At 43.5% G+C, this 18,728-nt stretch overlaps 1 protein-coding gene across 1 annotated transcript; it reads right to left on the bottom strand.

The window, feature by feature from the left end:
• Positions 1-1,333: 1,333 nt before the first annotated feature.
• LOC117850483 (uncharacterized) lies at positions 1,334-6,406 on the bottom strand. The gene is made up of 3 exons (XM_034732303.2): positions 2,116-6,406; positions 1,922-2,027; positions 1,334-1,802 (listed from the first exon to the last, which is right to left on the bottom strand). The coding sequence occupies exons 1-3, from the start codon at positions 2,155-2,157 to the stop codon at positions 1,648-1,650; spliced, it is 303 nt and encodes a 100-aa protein (XP_034588194.1). The 5' UTR covers positions 2,158-6,406; the 3' UTR covers positions 1,334-1,647.
• Positions 6,407-18,728: the final 12,322 nt, after the last annotated feature.

The following is an 18,728-nucleotide window of genomic DNA, read 5'->3' as shown; positions in this document are numbered from 1 at the left end:
CAACCTTCTTTAGTCCCGGATAAAATCGAACTCGTGACTAAAGAGACTTTAGTCCCGGGTCAAATACCAACTGGGACTAAAGCCCCCCTTTAGTCCCGGTCAAAAATCAGCCACCCATGGGAGACCCTTTAGTCCCAGATGAAAAAATCAGCCACCCGTGGGGACCCTTTAGTCCTTTAGTCCCGGGTGGTGTTACCACCCGGGACTAAAGGGTCCCCACGGGTGGCTGAAAAAGACTAAAGCCCTCGAACCCTTTAGTCTTGGTTTGTGTTACCAACTGGAACTAATGTCTTTACTTCCGGTTGGTAACACAAACCAAGACTAATGGGTTCCCCACAAATTAATACAAAAGGATTGCATCCCCTATATAGTCAGATGTGCTATGTAGGTGGGATGGTAAGGAAGCTACGCGTGAGGCTTAGGTCGTGGGTTCGAATCCCACGCACCGCGCACGCGCATATTTCACGTGAAAATCGCGTGACTTGTGACTTGCGACGTGCCTATATAGGTATTACCAACCAGGACTAAAGGGGGTGGTGGTTGTGCCTAGCGTGGCAACCGGTACCAACCGGGACTAAAGACACCCTTGGTTCCGGTACAGCGACCTGGGACTAGATACCCCCTTTCGTCTCGATTACCCGGATGAATTTTCGGAAGAATTGCCTCCTAATAACCGGGACTAAAAAGCTGAGTTTTGTACAAGTAATTATATTCCCTACCACATTCCTCTCCTTGTGACGGGCCGATGAGTCACGAGATGGATTGCGACCTGCAAAACTTAAAAGCCTTTTTGTGCTGCGCCATTAATACCGGCCGGCCCTTCCTGCGCTGTACTGTGTAGCCCGAGCGAGACAGCGGTGGCGTGACTGGCGTCGCCCTCACGAGCAGCCGGTCGGCTGGCCTCGACGTACACCTGTGACCTGTGGAGAGGTCACCGCAGACGTCCAGCTCAACAAGCAGGCCGGCCGGGTCACCCGGCCTCGCGCGAGCCGCCGATGGGGGCCCGCCCCCGTAACGACGACGAGGAACCCTACAGATGGGGACCCAGAAAGACGACGGCGCGCGCGAGAAACCCTACAGATCCAGCCGATCGCGCGCGCCCCTGCCTCGTCACGTGAAAAAACCGGTACGAGCGTTAGCTGCTTTGGTGATCTGGAACAGGACAAGGCGAGCAGCGCCGGGCTATCCCCTCGAGTGGAACTCGTCATCACTGACGGATGCGCGCGCCAGCCGCCACGTGTCTGAAAAGGATTACCGGCAATGATAAGCCTAGCTACTGCTTTGCTTACATCACCCCCCTGCAGGCTCTTGTAGATAGATCCTCATGGCCTCATGGGTTGAATATTCATCGTCTTCTGTACATAAAATAGATATATACATATACATACATGAATTAAACATAGTTTGATCTTGATGACCTCCTAATTAATATAATCTTAAGCATTTTTCGACACATGCATGCATGGTGTTCTCGCAAAAGGCATATTATTATTGGCAGCTAATAAGTAAGCTAATAGCTAGCTATTAAGCTATATATAGAATGGTCTCAACTCTCACGTGAGGTACGGTGTGTAAGCTTTGTCCCACATGGATGGATGGAGCTAATGGAGGAGCTATCTATAGCCCTAGTTTAGCTGACCACAGCTACTAGCCCTCGTCGTCGTCGGAGGTCTTGGAGGCCGCCGCCTCGGCGAGCATCTTCTGGATCCGCTGCATCGTCTCCGCCTCGATGTTCCGCTCCACGCGGTCCTTGTTGTACGTCTCGAAGAACTCCTTGTTCTCCTTCTCCAGCTCCTTCCACACTGCGAACATATGCATATATATAGGAAAAATGTTCAGATCACATGAAATGACAATAGAAGAGCAAGACACAAAGGGTACAGCCATGATCGACAGCATGCATGTAGACAGTGAGCAGTACCGGTGGAAGTGATTACAGGGTTGACGTTGGCATGCTTCTCCAGCGCGTCCATGCACTCTTCCTTGTTCAGGTTGAAGCAGATGCACTTCTCTATCAGATGGTGAACCTGAAACAGCACCAAAAACAACCAAAGCTATATCATTTGATGCATCCATGTATAGAAATGATATAGAGAAGTTCTATATCACACATACCATTCTGATGTAAGATGCTGATGAGGATGAGGAATCGCCCATGGTGAGAGCTGAGTAGGACACTACCAGCTAGGGCTTTACTTGAAGAAAAGCTTCCGATCAGTTAAGCTGCTGTTGAGCTAGCACCCAGTCGCCGAGGGGTAGAAGAAGGCCTGTGTGTGTACTGTCTGTGTGTGTCCCTGCAAAGCTGCAACGACCACCGGCGAGGCGATAGAAATAGGGGAATGGGGGGAGGGGGACGTGGAGCAAGCCACGTGGGCACCGCCTCCTCATTGGCCGGGAGGTGGCTGGGGAGATTTTTCCGGGCCCACGCCTCGCTCTCCGGGCTCTCGGCTGATCGGCTCTAGCCTGCTTTTCTGTGGCTGGAGTGTGTGGGCGGCCCAAGCGGCAAGCTTGCATGGACGGCCAGCTAGGCGGAATTCACTGTGCTTGGGCCTTCGTGTTTTGGCGTGTTGCTCGCTGGACATATATACTAGCCTGGTCGTCTTTTACTTTTACACGACGTTGAGTGTGTGTTCTTCTTTTCATTCTATCTGCTGAAAGACGTAACAAAAGAATTTAACTTTCCCTGTAGTCCTTGTATATTCTGTGGCCAGCTTTTGTTGTCGTAATAGCTTTTCCTTTGGTGATGCATATGTACATTGCTGCAAAATTGCAGGTATTTCCCTTGGACTTTGCAATAATTCTACTTTATTACCCTCCTAAGTTAGAACTTAGACCTAATTTAAGGTAGTAGTGGTTTTGGAGGGGACGATGTGCTAATCATCGTAGCCTTAGATGTTGCCGGTCTTGCATTACTACAGCACACTATTCAACCTCAGTGTGTAAGTTACTTTGTAGCCCGGGCCCATTATGATTGCAAAACACCGTAATGCATGTGAAAGACTTTTCTACGTACATACCAAAATGTCTGCCATCTAGCAGGCTAGACGATGACACGTGCCTTAGTCCAAGTGCACGCCACATATTATTACCATGTGCCACTTACATGTGGACAGCCTTCATTGCTATAGTGTGATATGTATATGGAAGTTTACTCCCTCCAGTAAAAAAATAAATGCCATTTGTGTTGGGTTTGGATATTTAAACATGATACATCATCGGTCCGTAGATTTGTCTTAAAAGGTAGTTTAATACTACTTTTGTCGTACTTACAAATATATTAAGATAAAATGTTCAAATGGCACTTATTTGTGACTAGAGACAGTAGTTTGCTCAACATGCATACAAAGTCTTTTAATCTGTTTTTACAATGCACATATGCATGAATTCAACCAAATATTAGGACTAACTACAGCACTAAGAATATAATAGTTATGTTTACATATAATTGGATAGCCATCACTTTCCATGGAGTGTCTTGGTATGCATGCTATATAAATTAAATGGCGCACATACAATAGTGGCATAGCAGAAGTATATGATACTCCTTTTTTGTAGGAGAAGTATATGATACTCTAGAGAGCACGAATCAGCTTATGAATTATTGCAGTGGGCGCCCTCGGTTCAGCACTATAGGATGGTCCATAGCTAAGGCTAGATCTAGCAGTGATGGAAGAACCACATGTGGTGGTCAAGCCGCAGAAGAACCGAATCGTTCCTTTGTATGCAGATATCATGGCCCACATTGCGGTGACCAACGATCAAGTCCCATAAGATCGCGTGGTGGCCCATCTAACCAAAATTTGGCTAATCGCTCTGTCCCAAAGCCGATCCAGGATCTGTATGAACGAGCCAAAATGTAACGGTCCTATATGTGTCACTTGGAGTAATCATAAATAATGGAGAATGGTTTAATTTGCATCATATAGGCTGTGCACTGAGACAAGATTTGTCTCGAGAGTGAAGACGACCCCACCAAAACAAGAATAAATGTTGACCAAGTATAGTGTGTACATAAAAGATTCTTACATTTGTAGAAACAAGCATACTTGGTATAAGAATCTTGTAGGAATCAGGCATTAACGTCATGTGTATCTCAATAATATAACTACTTATTTCAGCGACAAGTGACATGCCCATTAATATCTCGGGATGTTCATGGTGACTTTGTTAATCTAAGATTTGATGCATGGCTACATAGTCGACCCCTTCTTTAATTTTCAAGCAAAAATGGACTCATCAACGACCGTTGATGTTGACGAAGGCGCTGCCGGCTGTCACGCATGCATTTTAATTTAGGAAAACCCCAAGTCATAATTTTGCACAGAAATATTTCAGGAGTGCACTGCTTGCTCCGATCTGTCATGATGTAATCGTCTACGGGTGGAAATGTGGAATTAGACCTGGAATTTACTTGGTTACGAGCGATCCTGAGTTCTGATGACTACCTGCACTCGAAAGCAATGTACGGAAAGGTAATCCGCATCGGGCATGGCTAGCTCTCCCGGCCACGTGACGTGGCACTGGCTGATTGGCTCCCTAAATTTCATTGGGGGAATCTAGTGATTGACCCTCGACACGGTACAGGAGCAATGTACCATAGCACACATCGCTTGAAAATAGGCACCTAGCTATTTGGCTGGTTCCATAGATTCGATTCACACACATGCAGTGATCGACAGGAATTAACACACGAGTTCCAGAGTATTGTTTTGGGTAAAAGCTTGTGTTTGTCTTCAGTTCAATCTAAAGATCGACCTATTTTTCCCTTTCTACAGTCTATTTTCTACGGCTGCATATGCATGTTTTGTTTAATTTGTAGAGGACAGGATGCCGCTATTCCATTATTAAAAAATAGTTTATTCTAGAATTACAACAATGGAGGTCTTCGCCAGCCATGAACTGAATTTTAGCAATAGATTATGCTAAGGACGTTGATCTCTACTTTAAGCATTTTGTTCTTGTTATTAACTAAGAGGTTGTACTACTAGACAATCGACCTTTCATCAGCCTGTTAGTACCAACCGCTTTTTGACCCGGTACTAGTGCAAGCATTAGTACCGACCCTAACAGCTATTACCCCAGATGACCTATTATTTGCATTAGTACCGACCCTAACAGCTATTACCCCAGGCGACCCATTAGTACTGGTTAATGGCTACAAATGGTACTAATGGGTCACATTTAGGGTGCGTTTGGCTAGCAGAAACATTTTTATTTCTATTGAGAATCACTATGCCAAATGGTGAAAAGGTGAAACGTTTCACCCATGAATCACTTGAGATGTTTCTCCTTTTTCTTGCCTAGGAGCGTGAAACGGCCACAGACCAGTTTCGCATGATTTTGATTCACCGTTTCCAACCATCTCTCTAGTCTGGTAGCAGTCCTCTTTTACTATTTATTCTTTACAAGTGAAACTATAATCAAAATGGATCTTATTTGAGATGCTCCTCACACACAAAAAGTTTTGATATTTTTTGTGAAGCCTATTTATTTCTATGAATTTTCTAAGAAAATGAGGTTATTTTTACTTCCCTTTCAAGAACAAGAATCTTTCTAATCAGCCAAGCAATTTCACAAAGTGATTCTGATCCACTAGAGAAACACTTCTAAAGAGAAATTAAATCTGAAACGTTTCTCAATGAAACTGGAACCATACGAAACGGGCTTTTAATACATGTTAGAGTTTTCAACCGGTATATGTCCGGTGTTCAAATAGCACTAGGAGAGAGAGAGGGGGTATCCTCCAATCCTTTCTTGTATAATTAAGTAAAGAAAACAAACATGAGAGATCATATGTATGTATGTATGTGTGTGTGTGTGTGTGTGTATATATATATATATATATATGCATGCGAAAGGGGATGAAGAAGAAGCCAAAACTATCCGAATTTCTGGGAGACAAGAAGCTTCATCATTATTAGCATGCATGGTGCAACTCTCAGTGCACAGTTGAACTTGGCCCGGGAGCCCAAGAACCACATGATAATAAAAACTACTAAAATTACTGCGAGCAGCCCTCCAAAGCAGGGTCCGACCGGGCCGGCCGGGAGGAATTATTACTCAAGAAAAGGTTCATGTATGTTCCCCTACGCATAAGAATCAATGGAATGGACTTTTCACCTACTTGGCACGAGGCATGTCGTCGCCTTTCGTCGTCGTCTGCGAGCTCCCGACTCCCGACCGCGCGCGATCCACCGGAAACTGTACGATGTGCCGGGCGCCGTGCCGGCTCGTGATCGGTCGCCGCCGACGATTCATCCACCTGATCGTGTACCTCATCCGATCCTATCCCATCGCAGCGGATGATGCGGCGCGTTCCGACGCAACCTGGATCACAGGTTGCCGATAGATCGGCGTCGTCTCCCCGGACAGGCCGGGGGAGCGGCCAGATATATATCTTTGCAACGTCCAGACACACAGACGGACAGGAATAACATGAGGTCGGAGGAGCGTCCACCGCTGGGGAAAGCATTTTATTACAGTTGTGCAACCCGTATTACTAAGGAGCCTTTAGAACTGATCAAATGATCAAATAACGGATACTAAAGGTCTTTTTTCTTTCCTATTTTTTTTCTCATTTTCATTTCTATTTCTTTATTCTACATTAGTATTTCATATTTGTTTCCTTTACGTATATTAGTTCTAATACGCTAATATATTACGCAAATATATAAAGTTGTATTTATCTATAATATTACATTTTATATAATATTATATATAGGCATATTCTGCATTCACATTTATGAATAATATTACATTGCATCAACACTTGAAGTTCAACATTTGGATCAACTATTCTGAACCCGAGTCTTGACAGTGATGCAGATTTGATCCATCATTGTGGAACTACCCCACTGGATATACTATCTCGTCTAGAAGAAATCCACTGAGTTGTTCTTGAATTGTTTTGATTTTTTCCGTCTCGAGGAGTGCTTCTTCATATCTCTCATATGTGTCATTGGCAAAGGTTATTATATAGTAGATCAATGGGTCTGCATAATTAGAACTAATTTACTGTTAAGAAATTTGTATACATACTCTGAATTCGTGGTCAGTTATACGCTTGGGACCTACAAAACCACGAATGAACTTACATACGTAGTATCCGCATAAATTATTTCCCAGCTTCTGTCTCAAACACTATATATATGGCAAAAAAAGAGTTATGAAATATTTGTTATGTTCAAGGAAGTGTCACGAGATGTAGAAATTCAACACATACCGGGAATTCAAGCTTGAAATAGTTCCTCCTTGAATTCACCTGCGTGATGTTGACGGAAGCGAGCTCATGCTTTATTAAGAATGTCTATGAGGTTTTTTATTGATCTCTTAATTTCCTCAACGAGTATGATATAGACCGCGCTTCGATAACCCGCGATAACAAGGAGTATGCAGTGGAAGCTGTACGTATATGCATAGCCAAAGCTAGTTAGTCTTATGTTTAACTGCTAGTTCGAAAAAGAAAAGAGATGGGAAACACGCTCACTTGAAGTTGTTGTAATGTTGGTTGTCTAGGAACTAATATATGTTCTTTATTAGAACATGCATGTACCTTTTATACCTCCAAACCCAGAGGGCAAACAACCTTTTTTGCTTCGTATGTTGAAGACAGCAGTTCATTCATCTCGGGAAGCATGTTCTTTATGATTTTCATTAAGTCATCAAAACCCTTGTCAGAAACTCCATGTTTTGCCTTCCATTGCAGCATTTTCAGTGTGGTACCCAACTTTTTGTGCCCCTGTTTGCAATCTTGGTACAACAATTTCTTATGATCATCTAACATAGGCTCAAACTTCTTTGACTCCTTCACATTCTTGCAGTCTTCCTTTGCATCGCGAAACACCTGACCTAGATCATCGGTAGCACCTTCTTCTGCAACCGTCTCTTCTTCAGCCTCGCCCATTGTAGTATCTGCAAAGGCACCTCCTTGAGTCCAATCAGGAATGTAGTTACCATCTTCTTCTTCATCATCATCTTCCATCATAACTCCTCTTTCCCCATGCTTAGTCCAAATGAAATAGCTAGGCATGAATCTTGAACTGTATATGTGGGTGTGAATAGTCTTTCTGGATGAGTAATCCTTCTCATTTTTGCAAATTCAGCATGGACAACAAATGAAACTAGACGGCGGCTTGTTGAACTCTACCAGATCGAGAAAACCACGCAAACCATTAATATACTCCATGGAGCATTTGTCCACGCTATACATCCATTGTCAATCCATCTACAAAGTATTACCAAACTAAAGATATTCTGATCATCCATAGAATTATACATGAAATATAACAAACATGATACAATAGCACTAACTCAAATGTTGCTGAAAGTTTAAATAGAAATATAAAAACTTAAATTTCAGACCCAAACAACATGATACACTATGACAAACTGAAATGTTGCTGAAAGTTTAGATAGAAATACACAAATTTAAATTTTAGACCCAAACAACATGATACACTATGACAAACATCCACTAAGTACTATCTAGAAGGACTTTAAGCATCCTTGGGCAGCGAAGACGAAGGTTTCGCTGACCTAGCCTCATCCTGTGGTTTATTTGTGCCTCCTACAACGGTAGTACTAAGTGGACCTGAAATACCCGGGACTGGCGGTGAAGCATAATGACCACCAAAAGGAGGTTCTTGACCCGCCGTAACAACATCTTCATGACATCTTTGCAAATAACGAAGCATTGCTCTCTCCCACGTGCTCATTTTCTTCGGCTTATCATGAGGGCCAACTATGATTTTCCCCTTGCCGCGAGAGGAACGATGATCGCCCCCAACATCGTCACTACCTCCAGCAGCAGTAGCCATCTCTATGTACTACAATTTATTTATCTCATATTTGCAAATGACTAAATTATGAACAAATTATGTTTTTCCCCACAATTTATTTAGCTCAAACATAACATATAAATGGAAAGTTTCTCAATTGTAGCTTATTCTAAAAATGACTAATTACGTACCTCTATTTCATCTTATTATCTCTATGTACCACAATTTATCTCGCTCATATTTGCAAATGACTAAAATATGAGTAAATTATATTTTTTCCATAATTTATTTAGCTCGTATTTGTAAAAGACTAAATTATGAAATTATTCCTCTAACCTCATATCAATTTCTTTGACTAATATGAAACATAGCATCCAAAAAATTGTAGTTTATTCTAAAAATCACAAATATGAGCTCTAAATAACCCACACATATAAATGAAAATTTTCTCCATTGTACCTTATTGTAAAAATCACAAATTACTCTAGCTCTAAAGTATAAAACTTAGTATACTAACCATGTATCAAGGGATGATGAATTTTCTAACCTTTAGAACACTTGAATGAGTGAAATCCCCACGAAATGGTCAAAAGTCTGGCAGCACCTCCCCTATTTCGCCATGAATGGATGAAGTCCGAGCTGAAGGAAATAGCTCAAGCAGGAGGAACAAGACGCCTGATTTATAGAAGGGAAGTTAGTACTAGTTGGGAGCTCCACCCGGTACTAATGGTGTCCTTTAGTACCGGTTGGAGACCTTTAGTACCGGTTGGAGCTCCCAACCGGTACTAAAGGGGGTCACGGGGGGCTCCTGGGAACTAGCCATTAGATCCGATACTAATGTGGGTCAAAAACTAATCGGTACTAAGGGTTAGAACCAATGCTCAGTTTTCGGTAGCGGTCCCAGCAGCTATCCAAAAAAAAAGATTTTGCTAACGGCTACTCCAGCGCGATCTGGTAGTACTGCAGCGCGGCTCAGTTGCGTGCATGATGGCATATTGGCGGCTTCTGGCCGGCCAATGGCGCAGAGTAGAAGTTGCGCCTCTCCCTCTCCCTCTGCACTAGATCGCTGCCTGGGATAGATGATGAGCCAGAGCCGGCGGAGAGCTAGCCGAGCGGTGAGGATGATGTGTTAGTTACTTGTGTGGAGATGATCCGTCGATCCATGAATGCCTTGCCATCTCATTCTCATGTTTTTGTGCTGAAGCTTTGACGTGTCGCTAACAGCTGGCCCCAGTAATAGCATGCGACAGATAGTTGGTCCTATTGTGGTCTTGTCCTCTGGAGATTCGTATCTTTTTGTACGATTTACCAAGTGCGAGGATCTTATTTTTCTATTTCTTCTCTGGGGTCTGGACCAAAAACCTCCTTTTCCGAAGAAACTTTCACAATCGATCGATCCCCAGGAAAACTGTGGTAACTAATCACTGATTTCTGCAACCGATTGATCACTTCAGGTCCCATATGTAACAGACGAGTAGTGCAATAATAAAATCTCATTAGGTGTTGACACTGAAACATCACCATTCGTTCGTGGTTGCTGGGCCGTAACAACACAGTTGCTGCATTTCACATCATCACATGTGCAGACACTGACTTGACGCACTGTCGTCATCGATCGAGTCTGGAACTAGGCAAACCCTGCTTGTTTGGCACAGGCTCACAACAGTGCACTAGAAAACCCGGCATGTTTGGCACAGGCTCTCAGCAGTGCAGACGAAGTGCCCGTCGATCGATCCAGTACGCGCGTCTAATCTGAGAGCAGTATGTAACGCGAACCTGCAATCGCCCCAAATTGAGAACTGCACCTAACAAAGGCACAGCAGGACAACACTACTGTGCCTCTGTGAGGAAAGGTCATCTGCAAGAACGGTTACAGTACGCTGGTACTGCAAGAAGCCCCTCATCCATACCCATCAGCCATCAGTGTTTTCTTAATTAGAACCGAACGGACCTACACGAATAGCTAGGGTCCTACCTGTTAGATATATGAACCAAGTCTATATAAATATTTCTTAATTAATTTTAAAGACCAATTAGTCACTAAAAGAGGTACACCATCTACTAATACCATTTGCTAATGCACGAGAGTCATCCCAACTTAGCAAGGGGGGATGCAGACCTGCCCACTAGGGGGCTCTCCTCTCCTTCCTCCTCTCCCTTCACCTCATCTTCCTCTATTCTTCTTCTTCCTACTTTCTCCTCCCCCTCCAACCCTTGCTCCAATGGAGTTTCTAGGCTGTACAGAGGCTCCACCCCCCCCCCGCCCCCACGTTGGATCCGTTCCTACCTTCATATACTATAGGGGGAGTTCCCTAGATTTCGAAATCACTAACATAGTCTATACATGTTACGTTTTGCCTCATCTTCGTTGCTGCATTATCATTGTAGACTTCTCCATTCCATTGCGTCAGTGTGAGCATATTTTCAAAACCACTCGTTCCTGTGATCTTGAGTGGGCAAATAAGGTTTTAGAGAAGTGCTCCATGCAACTGTTCAAGTTTGTCACCACAACTTGGGTTCCTCCTGCATCGACTGTCACACGACCGCATCTGTTGACGGCAGTTAGCACGTCAATTTGTAAACCGCATGCGCACGGATCATAGTAGCTTTTCCCTTAGAGCATTCCTCCAAGGTTTATCAATCCATGGATCGGTAGTGAATTGACTAGGGTTGTTTATCTAGCTAAACGGATCTAATCCTATCATGAAGCACGAATTGCATATAAAGGTAAACCCAATCATGAGATAAGCATTATAGACAGGGTAAACAGATCACATCCATATATATGAGGTAACACAACAAAGGTACTATGAGCCTATTGTCTTCTTGTTGTAGTTCCAGCCAAAATGGTAACCAATCTATTTAGCACCTTGATAAAGATTCATCCCTCAGAAAGGTGGCTCGCAAGCAGCCTACTTTCTTGTGGTGACCACTGTGAGGTCCGTGTTAACGCCTTTGATTTCCCAAAACTTTACCTCAAATGACTCCCACAATACTCGCCATCGATCCTACTCAACATTACGCAATCGTTTGACCTTTTCCCTCTCACATGCTGTCACCACGCAAGGGTAATCACACCGACATCTTACGCACTACTAAGATGTATCCGCCAGACATAGACTAATCACCACGATTACATCTATTCCTACTAAGAATATATGCTAGCTAAACATATGAGAATAAGCATGCATCATAGTAGATCAAAGTAAGCACAAGATTAGATTGATATCACCATCATGTGTACATAAGCCTTGATGATCGCAAGGCTCGGCTCCAGAACTCCACCATGGCTTCTGGTGGCTAGGGTCTAGAATAATCCATCTCCTAGACAACCTCCAAGACTTGCAGCGACCCTCAGCTTCCTCTGGTGTGTGTCCCTCTATTCGTCGACTTCTGGTGGATGGATCTGCGTGTTCGATGAAATATCAGACTATTTATAGTCTGGAGAGCACGTGGCTAAAATTGGAAAGCGAGAGGAGCAAGGAAAACCCCAGGCCGATCGGCCTAGCCCTTCCTTGTGGCATCTTGTGCCCTCCTTCGTCCCCAAGTCTTCTTAGTTGTCCTGAAGTCTTATTTTTACTTGCATGTGGGCCTGGCACGTCGGTAGCTTCGGGATAAGATTGATCTTTAATAACTTTCCAAATCTACGCTTGATCCTCTTTGATCACAAACTCATCTTGCCATATCCTTGCAAACTTAGCCCTTAAGTAATCTTGGGGGAGTGTTTGCCAAAAATGAGCGTTGGAGGAAGCCAGAAGACCCCTGGCCAATCGGCTTGGGCTTCACCAGGCCGATCGGCATGGGTTCTTTTCTGAGCCTGCTGGCCTTCGTCTTTGACAGGTTCGTTGCTCGTTCAGGGCTTTATCCAAAAATATACTTTTAGATCCAATTTCCTGCAAAAACAGAATGTCCTCCAAAATACAATGCATATGCGAAAATGGGTTCATTTTAGGTGCCAAGTGGCGGGTTAGTATAAGAATATGTATGGAAACACCACTTAAATGGTACTAAAAGTGTGTCAGCTTGGGTGGAAAAAGATTTTGATAAAAACAACATGAAAATGCAACGCAACATGAGGTGGATAAACAAAACGATATGACATGATATGGAGGTGATCTAAAACAAAACAAAAATTATCCTAAATTAACTAGTCATAAGTTTAGAATTAAAGGGGTTGTGCCATGCTTCATATTTCTCTCTAAAAAGACACAAAGAAAAAGACTCTAAACACTAATATCACACAAAAAAGGATCTATGAGTTTTCCAAGATCAAGTAACAAAGTGCTCCCTCAATATTATTTAAAGTATACAACATGTGGTTGTAGAATTTATTAGAGCAACGGTACAATGTTACTTGATGGTTTCAATTAAAAAGCATAATATAGACCGTCATCTTAGTAAAGAAAATAAATAAAAAGACGGGTTGCCTCCCGAAAGCGCTTTAGTTAAAGTCATGTAGCTAGACTTCTCACTTCAATAATGTTCATGCGAAGCCATGGTCCTTTGCGTGAGAATCCAAAGTATCCATGCAGCTTGATGTCATCTTTTGTAATCCTTCGTGGTTCGCTTCTAGCACCTCTTTGTATTGGATGTAGCCTGCTTATGTCTTCATGTGCTAATGCTCTAGAGGTTTTTATTTTGTTCTAACCTTTTGAATTTGATCTTGTACGCTTGATTAAAGCATTGTCCAAGCTCCTCTTCATTGTTGTCATCCTCATCTCCTCCGTCTTGTTCTCATCGCCTTGCTGCTACCTCTTCTTCGTGGATTTTCCCCTGCGTCCAGAACAGAACATATACCGAAATATAGCTGTATTTTTATTAAATTATCTTTCCAATGAGTAGTCATTCATCTAAAATGGAGTTCAAGTGAGAGATTTAAGCCCGTTTTATTTTAGCGTTGCGTGCTGTCCAGAACTAATTTCAGGACGCGCGACCTTTGATGATTTGGCCATAACCGCTTGTAGGAATCTCCGATTGCCTTGATTCTTAATTTGTTGGAATATTTACTTCATGGGGCTTCTGAATATCTAAAAAATATTCTGTTATTATCTTCTAAGGTCAAGCAAAAATATTGATGACAACAGTAGCTTGTCGTGAATTAATCCGGAGATGTTAATGATCTTCATCTTGTGGTCTTTGGGGTATTATGTCTCACATCCTTTGGCTTCAAGGTCATCCTCATTGCTGTACCAGCTAGTAGCATGGGCGGCAATGATGCGCTTTCTCCATAATTCTTGCTTTAGCCAAGGTGACGGGAGTAGAGGACGCTCCTGCGCTCTGTGTCGATGATCTGAGCGGTTTTCTTCCTTGATTGCATCACTCAATTAGAAGCTTTTTGAGCATCCCACTGGAGAAGATTGGTAGTGTTATGGTTCTTCTAATCTTGTTGCCTCAAGTCTTGATCAACTTCTAGTCATCATATTTTCTGCAGAGAGGCCCTCCAATCATCCCTTAACATCATCACCACCTTCTTCGTCATTCGCTACTGCCTCTTCTCCATTGAATTCCTCTGCGTAAAGTACAGACCATGTACCAAACTTCCACTCCATGAAAAAGTGCATCAAATTCCATTTCCAACAACTAGTCATTCACCCAAAACGGATTCCGGATGAAAGAGTTACACCTGTTTTACTCCGGCACTATGTTCTGTCCCGAGCTGATTTCAGAACGCGCAGCGTTGAAAGATTTTATCATAACTCTTTGTACGGATCTCCAAAATTAGTAATTCTTGATAGTTGGAAAGAAGACTTGATGGAGCTTCTGAATATTTAATTTTTCTTTATTGTACATCTTTGATCATGGGTAGAAAATTGATCACAACAGCAATGTTTGAGATGTTGCTGATCCAGCTTGTAACTTTTTGGGCATGACCCAACACCTGTTACTTGAACAAACAAATCTCCAAGAAATATTAGTCTTTAAAAAATTAATTGACACAACATCATATCTTCTTTATCATCATTTGTATTGTCTTCATTTGTGTGGACTCCATAGCAGATGCTGGGCCAATAACAAAGTTAGCACCTACTACTAAAGAGTTGAGCTTGATGTTGTTATCATCTTAACGGGGTTAATCCAGACTTGATGAAAGTCCATATTCGATCATCTGGCATCTAACATTTACCTGCTTTTAAGGACGCAAACAAGAAAAATAGAGTATGTGCAATAAAAAAATAGGGTTAGTATGAAAAATTAGATAGATCGCCCCAGGATTCGAGTTGTCAATCCCTGGCAACGGCACCAGAAAAGCTTGTTGACGGCAGTTAGCACGCCAATTTGTGAACCGCAAGTGCACAGATCATCGTAGCTTTTTCCTTAGCGTATTTCCTCCAAGGTTTTTCAATTCGTGGATCGGCAGTGAACCAACTAGGGTTCTTTATCTAGCTAAACGGATCTAATCCTATCATGAAGCACGAGTTGCATATAAAGGTAAACCCAATCATGAGATAAGTATTATAGACAGGGTAAACAGATCACATCCGTATATATGAGATAACACAACCAAAGGTACCATGAGCCTATTGTCTTCTTGTTGTAGTTCCAGCGAAAGTAGTAACCAATCCATGTAGCACCTTGATAAAGAGTCATCCCTCAGAAAGGCGGCTCGCAAGCAGCCTACTTTCTTGTGGTCACCACTGTGAGGTGCGTATTAACGCCTCCGGTATCCCAAATCTTTACCTCAAACAACTCCCACAATACTCGCCATCGATCATACTCAACATTACGCAATCGCTCAGCCTTTTCCCTCCCACATGCTATCACCATGCAAGGGTAATCATACCGACTTCCTATGCACTACTAAGATGTATCCGCAAGACATAGACTAATCACCACGATTACATATATTCCTACTAAGAACATATGCTAGCTAAACATATGAGAATAAGCATGCATCATAATAGATCAAATGAAATAGAAGATTAGACTGATATCACCATCGTGTGTACATAAGCCTTGATGATCGCAAGGCTCGGCTCCAAAACTCCACCATGGCTTCTGGTGGCTAGGGTCTAGCCTAATCCATCTCCTAGACAACCTCGAAGACTTGTAGCAGCCCTCAGCTCCCTCTGGTATGTGTCCCTCTATTCATCGACTTCTGGTTGATGGATTTGCGTGCTCGATAAAATATCAGAGTATTTATAGTATGGAGAGCGGGTGGTTGAAATTGGAAGGCGAAAGGAGCGAGGAAAGCCCCAGGCCAATCGTCTGGGGGTCCAGGCCAATTGGACTGGCCCTTCCTTGTGGCCTCTCGCACCCTCCTTCATCCCCAAATCTTCTTAGGTGTCTTGAAGTCTTATTTTTACTTGCATGTGGACCTGGCACATTGATATCTTCGGGATAAGATTGATTTTTGATAATTTTCCAAATCTCCGCTTGATCCTCTTTGATCCTAAACTCATCTTGCCATATCCTTGCAAACTTAGCCCTTAAGTAATCTTGGAGGAGTGCTTGCAAAAAATGAGCGTCGGAGAAGGTCAGAAGACCCTTGGTTGATCGGCTTGGGCTTCACTAGGCCGATCAGCCTGGACTTTTTTTCTGAACCTGTTGGCCTTCGTTTTTAACAGGTTCGTTACTCGTTCGGGGCTGTATCCAAAAATATACTTTTAGGTCCAATTTCCTGCTAAAACAAAATATCCTCCAAAATACAATGCATATGCGAAAACAGGGTTATTTCAGGTGCCAAGTGGTGGGTTAGTATAAGAATATGTATGAAAACACCACTTAAATAGCATTAAAAGTGTGTCAATAACGAGCGTCACTGGCATCGTCATCATGAACGCATCTGCACCGGCCGTAGCGTCTTCATATAAAAAACTCAGTACGTGCTTCATGTTTTTTGAAATTATGATTGTGTTGTTCCTGAATCTAATATGATAAAGTTTGCATGCTAGTTTATGTGCTAATCATGTTTTATTATATTCAGAATTTAATATTGTAATTGCCTAATTTTTCAACATTACCACAATTTTGTTTCACTGGTATGTCATATCATAAGGTTGGAAAGTTAATTATAATTTATTTACAACTAAAACGTGAGGAAACTGAACTAGTAAATGTATACTACTATTACTTGCAATATGTATGTTTTGATGAAACTAAATTTAGTTGGTAAGGTTTCTTGTGGTTTGTGGTGGAACCGTTCGTCAGGATTTGAGTCCTCAACTCGGTACTGATGTTTGCAATTTTTTGAATTTATTTAAGGATTTAGTTTTTTTAGTAGTAGGCTAGTGGTGACTTCGTCAGTCTTGAGTATCTTACAGCTCAGTTTCTGGGAGGTACTCATAGAAGTAGATTTGCGTACGTGTATTCGTAAGTTTGAGTGTGCGTGTGTTTGTAATGTATTTTGTAAAAAATGTTTTGATGGAGGAGTTTCTTAAAAAATCTTTCTTCCCTTGTTATTAGTCCTTGTTATGATATTAGCAGCATCTATGAAAAAAAAAAGATTTTTCCTTCTATTCACATGCATTCTTTTCTTTCTTTTCCGGTGAGTGTTCAGTATCAGTCCGTGTCAAATAGTGAAACCGGCGATGCGGACTGGTGGCCGGCGAGATGCGCCGCTTCGTAGATGCGGGCCGCGCCGCCTCCTCTGCTGTTCCTCTTCCTCGTCAACCCCGCCCGCACGGCTGCAAGGATCGCGGTAGCGGCACGGGAAGAAGACATGAAAACAGGAGCGTTCCAGGTACTTAGATTTACCACACGGAATCGGTGTGATCCAGACATAATTTACCAGCAGAGGCCGATCGATAAGCAGGTGTCCGGAAACAAAATCATCGAGCGAGAAGGAACCAAAACCATCCATCCAGATTTGTTGGAGATCGACAAGCAGCTTCACTGTTGCTAGCATCGCGCGGCGGTCAAGGCATGGTCTCGCGCTCGGCCAAGGACCACAAGAGCCATCCAAACCAACCAATTAAACGAGTCCGAATTGGTAGAGGACTAAGCAGAGCACACTAGAAATTGGCTTAAGAAAAAAGGCTCCCAAAAACGTGACAGAGTGACCCCCACCTTGTTGCATTGCATACCAATTACCAACCTGCGTGCGCTTACAGTTGCAGGCACAGGGATTTCTACTTTGGAGCTAGCACATTGACCTTTGATTGACGCTTTGTAGCTCGAGTGCAGGTACATTGGGGAAGGGAGGCCGGGGGGACACATCAATCAGCGTCGTGATGCAAAACAAAAATGGCCATCGTTAACAGGGTCTAGTCGGAGAACAGCTCGTCGTGTGTCCCAGTGATATGATATGAAAGCTACGCGGCTGCATCAGATTGGAGGCACAAGATATGGCAACTTGCCAAGTGAACCAAGACCCTCCGAAAACAACATATATGTAATCAAGCGCCGAGCATCGATTTCCTTGTAATTTGCATTTGGGCGATCGACACATCGGTCGGCATTAACGACTCCTTTGGCGATCACTGGATTGTTTCTGGCTGCGATACCGCTTCTCAACTCGTGAGTGTTCCAGACGGCGATGGCCGCCGCGTGCCCGTGCCATCGTTCCGCCTAGCCGCTCCGGCTCGGGGAAACTTGTGGGAAAGGGAAACCGAGGAGGATTTGGAGCTGCACTCCGCTTTTTTTATTTTTAACTTTTTTTTATTTACTTTTAAAAATAACCTCACCGGGATTTTATTTGCGGAAAGAACCCTTTTGGCTGCACCAGACCGCATGGCACGGCAGGAAGCCGCTGCCGCGCCGCATGCACTGGCGCGGCGGGCCCCTGCCACGCTGGCGCGGCGAGTCGCGGCGCCAGGTGGGCGCTGACGTGGGCGGGCGCTCGCCGCGCCAGCCCTCCTGGCGCGGCAGCGGTGCCGCGCCAGCCTGCCTGGCGCGGCAAGGCCTACACTACAGCCACGCGCCGGCTCCCTCCCTCCTTTCTTCCTCCTCCAGACACACCAGCGCCCTTAGCTTGTTGCGCCGGCCCCCACCGCCCCACCCCCAAATCCACCC

This window comes from Setaria viridis, chromosome 3 (genome assembly GCF_005286985.2).
Source record: "Setaria viridis chromosome 3, Setaria_viridis_v4.0, whole genome shotgun sequence".
NCBI classification, from domain to species: domain Eukaryota; kingdom Viridiplantae; phylum Streptophyta; class Magnoliopsida; order Poales; family Poaceae; genus Setaria; species Setaria viridis.
This window is presented reverse-complemented; position numbering and strand designations above follow the sequence as displayed.

Bases quoted from the DNA above. Each gene is read 5' to 3' on its own strand.
- LOC117850483 (XM_034732303.2), bottom strand. From the start codon at position 2,157: ATGGGCGATTCCTCATCCTCATCAGCATCTTACATCAGAATG. The intron at 2,028-2,115 runs GTATGTGTGATA...GTGCTGTTTCAG, and splicing joins CAGCATCTTACATCAGAATG to GTTCACCATCTGATAGAGAA. The intron at 1,803-1,921 runs GTACTGCTCACT...ATATGTTCGCAG, and splicing joins CCCTGTAATCACTTCCACCG to TGTGGAAGGAGCTGGAGAAG.